At 35.7% G+C, this 8,782-nt stretch overlaps 1 protein-coding gene across 2 annotated transcripts; it reads left to right on the top strand.

Moving 5' to 3' along the window:
* Window positions 1-489: 489 nt before the first annotated feature.
* Window positions 490-8,322, top strand: LOC109245033 (protein IQ-DOMAIN 31-like). Of its 2 annotated transcripts, none has more exons than XM_019412207.1 (7): window positions 490-1,025; window positions 1,769-1,887; window positions 3,081-3,350; window positions 3,980-4,183; window positions 5,199-5,279; window positions 6,190-7,274; window positions 7,962-8,322. In XM_019412207.1, the coding sequence occupies exons 2-6, from the start codon at window positions 1,813-1,815 to the stop codon at window positions 6,907-6,909; spliced, it is 1,350 nt and encodes a 449-aa protein (XP_019267752.1). In that variant the 5' UTR covers window positions 490-1,025; window positions 1,769-1,812; the 3' UTR covers window positions 6,910-7,274; window positions 7,962-8,322. The 2 variants fall into 2 exon arrangements, with proteins under 2 accessions (XP_019267752.1, XP_019267751.1); XM_019412206.1 differs by lacking the exon at window positions 490-1,025 and adding an exon at window positions 1,299-1,621.
* The last annotated feature ends 460 nt before the right edge of the window (window positions 8,323-8,782 follow it).

Below are 8,782 nucleotides of genomic sequence, written 5' to 3'. Positions count from 1 at the left end.
TAGAAAGTAATTTTTGTGTTACAAACTCAAAGTTGAATGACTATTATGTGAAAATAAATATAAACTTTGTGTTACAAACTCCAGTTATAGTTATATTACGTAGTTAGTAAATCTAGTTATTTAATATCACAATATCTGAATGACAGTTTTTATATTAAGCTAGCGTTTGACCATAAATTTTTCAATTTATTTTGAAAAATCTGATTTGGATGAAGTTTGGTTTGAAGATGAAAATATGTTTGGACATAAGTTTTCAAAACATATTTCACTTTTTTTTTTTTGAAAAAACATAAAACATGATTTATACATACAAGTTCTAAAAACTATCACAAATACCCAACATTACCTTTATCAATAACATTCATATATGATGCCGACTACTTTTTTGTTTGGATAATACGTACTATCATGGTATACTCACCAACTTTGAAAAAAGCGACTGTAGTGTATAACCACACTGTCACAAGCTGTATCATACACTGAAAAAACACACACACGCAGAGTACACTGAGAAGAGACAGAGAAGTAGCAGAGAAGAAGCGGTGGGAGGGGTCCATTTCAGTCTATGGGCCTTAGCTCCATTTTTATTTTTTTGTCATAACTTTCATCTCAATCAATCTTTTTTATTAACTCTTCCTTCTACTTGTAATTTAGTACTAACTACTTATAATATCTGTGCTCTCTTTCTATTTTTCTTTGCAGCTGAGCTATGTTGTGACTTTTGTCATAAGGACCTCTAATTTTCAGCTACTTCTCCAGATCTGCACCACATTCTTCTCAATAACTTTTACATTGTCTTTAATTGTTATTAAATTCCCTTTTTTCTTTTCGTTTTAGTGTACATCTTTCAGTGCCTTTCTGCTGTTACTTCGCTTGTCTTAGTGAATTCCTAATATTTTAAAAAAATCTTTTTCTGTTATTTTCCGTTCAATCTGTTGGTTGTGGGAAATTGAATTGGTGCCCTTATTAAATATTCTGTACCTTTTTTCCCGGGCCAGCTTGTAGCAACTCCACAATTCCACCTGGTAATGTTTTTGGTCTCCCTTGGGATTTGAACCTCACAACACTAGGCCAAGGGTGCTACTCCCTCCGGTCCAAAATAAATGATTTTTTGGATATTTTTACACAGATTAAGAAATTCACCTTTTAGGAAATTGACTATATTAACCTTTAATATCTCACATAAATACTCTTAATACATATTCCAACACTATTTACTCCAAGGACAATGTAGGAAAAAAATAATTAATTCATTCTTGAAATCTGGAAAAATCACTTATTTTGGACCACACACAAAAAAAAAAAAAGAGGCTAAAATCACTTATTTTGGACAGGAGGGAGTATATTTTTTCTTCCACTTTTCCCTCTAATTTGGATGGGATTAACTTAGAATCCTTAAATTTTCATTTTGTGCTTTAACTCCTCTGCTCGTTCCCACCTTTTTTTTAGTGATAAGTTTGACTTGATTGGACTGGCGGTGCTAAAATATCACGAGCTATTGCAATGAGAAAATGCATGTAGGTCATTAGAGTAGCTGCTAAAATTTTTCCTCTAGAGTCCAAATAAGTTAATGATCTCGATTAATATGTGCAAGATCAATGAGTGGACTAGCAGTGAAACTGTAAGACATATCCTTCTGAAATGAATATTGCCGTTAATACTATGAGTATAACTTAAACTCAAAATGCAATATGTGTGCGCTACCATATATTTGACTAAGCTCTAAAAGCATTCTTCTTCTTTTTTTAAATCTTTTTAATTAATGCAGGATTGAGTTGAAGTCCCATTGTTCCCAGCTTCAGGCTTTTAGTAATGGGGAAGTCTCCGGGAAAATGGATCAAGGCCGTGCTTTTTGGGAAAAAGTCATTCAAGTCTAGTTTGTCAAAGGTGCAAGAAGCTTTTATTGTACATTAATGTTCTTGGCTGTCTCTGGCTGTAATAGTCAGTGTTTTCTAGTCTTAGATATTGCTACTGGGCTGGTTGTCGAAGACAATATATTATCTCTCTTCTCCGCTCTTGTTGTTTTCCCTTATTAAAATGAATCCTGGATGCATGAAAATTACTTTCTACCTGTGCTTTTAAAGTTATACGTTTTTGATCTCTTTTATGAAATAATTTGCTACTTGTGTTAGATTTGACCTTTGGGAAATTAGAGACTTTCATGGATTATTCAGTAATCATCTTAGCTACTCACTGTAACCCCTCCCCTTTCCCCCTTTTACTTATGAAATCACTGATATTTTCATGATTTGTTTTTATATCATTTAGGGACAATGGCTTGATGAAATTTGAAGAACAAGATTATTAAAATCAGGTGCAAAATAAAACATTACTAGAGTTCAATGAAATTCATATGATTTGGTTGTGAGAGTAAAGAAGTGGGATGCAAATGTAATCTCTCATATATTACGTTCATCAGTAACTTATCTTAAAACATTAATACTCCTTCCGTCCCAATTTATGTGTCATACTTTCTTGTTTAGTCTATCACAAAAGAATGTTATACTTCCTTTTGTACAAACAAATTTACTTTAAGTTTCCTGATTTACCCGTACTTAGATGATTTATTGCCGCACCAATTTCTAGGAGCTGCTAAGCGCCCAGACCCAGAATTCAGTGAAAATGGAGTTCTTGGTACCAATCAGGTAGAAATAATATGAATAGCGAGCCAGTACTATATTTATAAATTGGAAAGAAGGGACTCTCTAAAGGCGATGAAGGCCCACATATTCAAAATTTTGGCTCCCCTCAGGGAAAAAGCGGAATACTTAGCTGAAAGGGTGAACAAGGCCGAGCGCCTTCAAAGGTTGCTCTAGTTGCGTGAAGCCTTGTGGATTGATCGTGGGTCTTGTTTTTTCACCACAAGTTTCAAAAGTCTTCCCTTCTTTCTTAAACTCCGTGCCTAGTCAAACACCGCTACATAAATTGGGATTGGGGAGTAGTAAATAACCTACGTACCAAGCCTCAGTTTTAAATTATTACACTGCTTTAACCAAAGTTTCCTTTTTCTTCGTATCTATAATTTTGCTTAAAAATATTTTTTGAAATATTTACCATCTCAATCTGTGTTCCATATGTAGGACATCAGCGGTGAGAAAAGGTTTGTGACAAAGGCATTTGTGGGGGATCTTGCCCCTAATCCACCAATCCAGAATGTTGATAGGGGTTCTGAGACTGCAGTGGAGAAGGGGACAAGCATTGGCATCATATGTGATAGTGCTGCTTTATCCTCTGTGATACAAGATATAGAGTCGCAAGTTACAAATGGAGCGCTTTCAGCTGATGATGCCGAGTTTAAAAGGCTAGAGCAAGCTGCAACAAAAGCACAAGCAGCCTTTAGGGGTTACTTGGTAATGTTCATAGCACATCATATCACTGTTTGATGAACGGTGGTGTCTTCACTAAAAATGCCAATATCCGTTGGTTAATATTTGACTGAGTTTACACTTGCGAATACATTGTGAATGTACATCCGTATATGCATAAATTTCTAAAAGTGTATGCAAAATATAAAGCCTTTTATTCTGTTTATCAGGAGTTTCTTTGATGTTCTATGATCTTCTGCATTGCTATTTTCTGTGTGACTAGGAGTGTTATTCATCAAACAGTGATTGGGGATTTGAGTGAATGCATCCTCATGATGCTCCAAGTTTCAGATGCACTAACTGGGTGTATTTGCGTTTCTTTTTTCTTTTACTTTACTTTACTTCAGATACTGGATAAGAGAGGTGTTTCTCTTTATGTATATCAATTTTCAAATAGAATCCAATATAAAGTCTAGAAGCTAAATCTATATATCTTGCTTGCCTGCCTGCCTGCCTGCAGGGTTCAGTATTGCTATAGGTAGTATAAGTGGTTTACTAAAAACTGAAGAAGCTCCAATGCTTTTAGTTTCTTCTAATTACAAGCAAATAACCCACCTTGAATTGTTCTTTTTGTTGAAGGGGACCATAACTTATGTACTTGTAACATTGGTCAGGCTCGCCGGGCATTTCGAGCACTTAAAGGCATTATACGGCTCCAAGCTCTTGTTCGTGGGCACTTGGTAAGGAGGCAGGCAGTTGCTACTCTACGCTGCATGCGGGCAATTGTTAGTGTTCAGGCATTAGCTCGTGGTCAAAGGGCTAGACTTTCAGATCCCGCCCATCAGGTCCTTAGGAGGTACAATTACGGAGAACTTAAGGTAACTCTTGGAATAAATGTCTTATTAAATGCTTTTGTGAAAATGTCCTTTCTCTTGCTCATATCCCACCGCTATTCTCGTCCTGTTTCGTGAAAGCATTGTTATAAGAATGAGACTGACTCGATCTTTATGAGCAAAGATTAAGGAGCTAGTTTGACATATTATACCTGTAGGCTAGAAAAAAGTTGTATTTAACATTAGTTGGACCCCAGAAACATAGATTGCTGGTTTAAGCTTGGATAAATGAATTTGGTAGTTTTAAGTTATAAATTTATTCATATTTTCTCAAACTTAAAAGAATTTTTGACAGTGCCTGTGTTTCTAATAGTGTGTTAATCACTAAGTTGTTCCAAATGAGTAGTGTCACATAGAATTGGATGTGGGATTATCTTCAATTGCCATCTTTTTCTTTTTGATGAAGAATCTTCAATTGCCATCTTTAAATGCATTATTAAAAATATGAATCTTACATAAGCAGAGTTATTTCTTATTGAAGCAATCACGGTCAATTATGTTTTTTAGTTCTGTATTTTTTCTACTTTCTTTAAAAGTTCTTTAATGATGTATGAAATTTTTTGAACATTTTTTTAGTTTCCATCCCAATTTGCTCCATCTAATTTCCCTTTTCGTCATCTAAATCTACTTTACCAATTTCCCCAAGTATTCTGCCTCTTAAAAATTCAAATCAATAAAATGAGTCTTTAAATGGGACCAATTAAATTTGGACATAGATCATGCTTTTCTTATGTTGAGCATGCCCTCTTCATCCAATGTTTTCACTTTGAAAGTATGAGTTCCCATCCCAAATGGTCTTTTGTCACTTTTGATAATGTTAGCGGAGCACAAAATGGAAAGTTTGACTTTGTTGCCACCGATCACCATGAACACGTATCAGATCTGCTAATATGCCTCTGTTCCTGTTCTTTTACCTTGATAAGTTTCTGGATAGTTTTCATGTGTTTTACACGTGATATATAATATGTTTGTGCATTATGTGTGTTCTCTGTTTGACCAGGATGCTAAGCAGGTGGACTTAACTGTTGTAAGCATGTCTGTTAGGCCAGAAAAGCTAACAGCTAGTGCATTTGTTTGCAAGGTATTGTTGACCTTTTCTCCCTCAGATGAAACAAAACAGAAAGAATCCATCTTAGCAGGTTAGAATAACCTGGTATCTGATATATCTTCAACTTTCTGTTTCTTTAATATATAATAAATTGATATTATAATAAGTTGTAATAGAGTAACACTGTCTTTTTATCTTTTCCTGCATTGTAAACTTGCATCTTCTTGATGCCTTATATGAAATCCATTACCTTATCTAAAAAAAAAAAAGTTGATTTTATAAAAAGGTTTGTTTTGTTTTATTGGATAAAGAGATTTGATACTCTGCACATATTGCCCAAGTTCCCAAATAATCCTAACTTCCTCTGCATCATGTCCATCTTTTACTGCAACTCGCCTTGTCTGAATGAGTATAACTGATGCCTCTTTTGGCCCTTTAGTGATCTGGAATATTTTGGATTTGTCTTTATTGTGATGATAGTCCTAGTCTTCTCAGGTCAATTTGATAGTGCCTTTGATGCCTTCCAAGTCAACTGAAACCAGAAAGTTGTGATACTCTATTTGCCGAGGAAGTTAAATATGGGTAGTACCAAATCAGTCTTTGGTGCCTTAATCCTTGGAAAAGAGTTATTTGCTAGTTGAGAGATTGTTAAGGTTCTTGTTCATGGTATATTAAGAGTTGTCAGGTACCAATATAATCTGAAAAGAATGGTCGGATTACGGTGAAGGAAGAAGTGTTCACGCAGAGGGAGGAAGGAGGGGAGTTGCTTCAAATGACAAAAGCTAATACCATATGATGTACATCACTAAGCTCTAATGAGATTTCTTCTGAAATGGATGTGAAGGATAACAAATGAACGTAGTAACTGATGACAAGTAAATAGTAAAATATTCTTTCTGTAGACATGAATATAATTTGACAGTTCAGTTGTTTCTTGTTTTAGCTTCTTGCTGCAGTGCCAATCGCCATGCCCTTGAGCCTTCAGTATGATGAGTGTGAACCTAATTCAGTTCGGCAGTGGCTTGAGCGCTGGTCGCTATCTCGCTTTTGGGAACCACTTCCACAACCAAAGAAAGTTGTTGACACAAAGTCACAGAAAAAACAAGCCAGCGTACAGACTGTTGGGACAGAAGTAGTAAGATCAAAACGGAGTGTCAGGAAGGTTCTTTCAGCAGCAACTGGTGATGCTAGTACTGTAAGTTCTTCCGAACCTGAAAAACCCAAGTGTAACATAAGGAAAGCCACGACTCATCAGATAGAATCAGTGCAAGATCAACCTCAAAATGAACTTGAGCGGGTCAAACGGAATCTAAGAAGAGTTACTGCAGCTGTGGCAACACCTCCAGAAAAGTCAGATTCAGAAACTGATAAGGCACGACAGATTCCTATTCCAGCTCAAGCTCAGGCCAAAACCTCAATATCCTCAGCTTCTAATGTTGGTGAAGTACTGGTGGTTAATTCTCCTGAGAAAACGAGTAATTCAATTTCTGAAATTGACAAGTTAGCTTTGACTGAAGCTCCTATGAGTGATTCAATCTCTGAAATTGACAAGTTAGCTTTGACTGAAGCTCCTATGGAAGTAGCTGGGGAGGAACCAAATGATGCGTTGCATGATGATCCTACAGTTGAGCAACAGCAATTACAAAGAGGAAAATGTTGGTAAAAGCAAGAACAGTCCAATTGTTAATGAGGAGCTTAGCTCCAAAGAAGATCAAACTAGTAAAGAGAGAACTAGGAGGAGGAGATCTCATCCGTCAAAGGAAGAGAACTCTGAGAATATCTCTCAGAATTCACCAAGTGTGCCCAGCTATATGGCATCAACTCAATCTGCAAAGGCGAAGCTTAAAGCACAAGGTTCTCCTAAGGTAAGTGAAGATGGAGCTGAAAATGTTGTTGTCCGGCGTCATTCTCTACCATCCTCTACCAATGGAAAAATCAGCTCAGTGTCTCCTCGGGTGCAAAGGCCCGTTCAAGCAAATGGAATAGGTGGAAACAAGAACAACAGATCAATGTCAGCTTCTAGAGATGGTAAGAAACTAAGAATACAGACTTCTCTTTCCCAAGTTTGTCTTTTATAGGAAAATATACTTTCTTGTTGAGTTGTATGGTTTAAGTTTTGAAATTTCCATTTGATGACGCAAAGCTGCCTCAGATTAGTACCTTCATTATTGCTTATATGTTAATTGAAATGTTTTTTTTAGTTTAAATAAATCAGAAATGAAGTTGCTTATCAAAAAAGTAAATCAATATTTTATTTACAAGCTTGATCTTAGTCAGATCAAGTAAGCTATATCTGGAAAATTTCTTCTTCTTAATTTACTTATGGCAATCGTTGATGATTAAAATCCATTCTTTAAAACTGGGTGATGCTGCGTCATTGTTTCTTTGGGTTCATGAAATTCTCTCTCGCTCGCTCGCCAATTAGAACTATCAAACCACTTGCATGTGTATAATGGAGTAATGTGTATTTCTTTTCTTGCTGTGTTTATGATGTCATCTTTCTTGTTTTCTTCTCAATTGGTTCTTGTAGTCATTAGATCAGATGTATACGAGCTCTTTAATTTTCATTGACTTGAATAATGCCACCTTTTGAATAGAACTGTATGGATATAGAGGACATATATATATAACTGACTCCAACAAGTTTCAGATTGAGGTATCATAGTTGAGTAGTGTCATCAACTCCTCAATGATTACTTTTCTTTGCGTTTGCAGAAAAAGCGCTTCAACCTGGTTGGAGGAGATGAGTTCAACAATTTGCTCACAGTAATGGTGTATGTGGTGGCAACTTTGTTTCTTGTGCTATCTTCAAAAGTTTGAACTGCTAATTCAGAACAGCTGTTGTTTGATATTCATAAGCATCTTTATCATGTTTCCATTAGTGGTTTGGGTTTGTTTGCATGAGAATGTACAGTTGGTTGTAGACCGAGAGAGAATGTTTCAGTTAACGGCATGTGTGTGTTATTTTTTATCTACTGGTTTTTTCTGATTGATGCGGTAAGCCCCATATGCTTTGACATAATTACCTTGAAGAGTACATTGTGCATTCATAAATATGGAAATAATGGTTTTATGACATTTACCTTGAAGTGTTCTTTTAGTTGTGTTACCCATTGTAGTGTCATTTTCTTCCATTAACTACATCTGTGTAACCTAAAAGAAATTGGTATCGTGCATTGTACTACATAAAAAGTTTTTCACTTTGAACAGAATGCAAAAAGGAAAGGTGAAATTATTAGAGACAGGTATTTTTGGAATATTCATTCGATAAATGTGGCAATATAATGTGGCTCTGGTGTCAGTTTATCTTTGTGAAAAGGGAAGTTGTTGACTTTCTTCTATTCCAACTCCCATTGCTACCGAGTCTCCACCAGTTGTGAGTTGTGACGTTCTTGTTGGGCTAAAGAAGATAGAGTTAAGTCTGATGCATCAATCATTTACTCAATATTCTTGTATGAGTTTAAAATGACTATATGAGATGAACCTTGATTTGGCCAATTAATGCCGGTTTTAAGTGTAATTGGATGCTCAGTGTT

Source organism: Nicotiana attenuata, unplaced genomic scaffold (assembly GCF_001879085.1).
Source record: "Nicotiana attenuata strain UT unplaced genomic scaffold, NIATTr2, whole genome shotgun sequence".
NCBI classification, from domain to species: Eukaryota; Viridiplantae; Streptophyta; class Magnoliopsida; order Solanales; family Solanaceae; genus Nicotiana; species Nicotiana attenuata.
The sequence above is the reverse complement of the archived record's forward strand: the minus strand, read 5'-3'. Positions and strand labels throughout refer to the sequence as shown.

What these genes read in the sequence shown, in the direction of transcription:
- LOC109245033 (XM_019412207.1), top strand. Translation starts at nt 1,813, where the DNA reads ATGGGGAAGTCTCCGGGAAAATGGATCAAGGCCGTGCTTTTTGGGAAA. An exon ending in CAGCCTTTAGGGGTTACTTG is followed by an intron (nt 3,351 to 3,979) that starts GTAATGTTCATA and finishes AACATTGGTCAG; the next exon opens with GCTCGCCGGGCATTTCGAGC. An exon ending in CTAGTGCATTTGTTTGCAAG is followed by an intron (nt 5,280 to 6,189) that starts GTATTGTTGACC and finishes TTCTTGTTTTAG; the next exon opens with CTTCTTGCTGCAGTGCCAAT.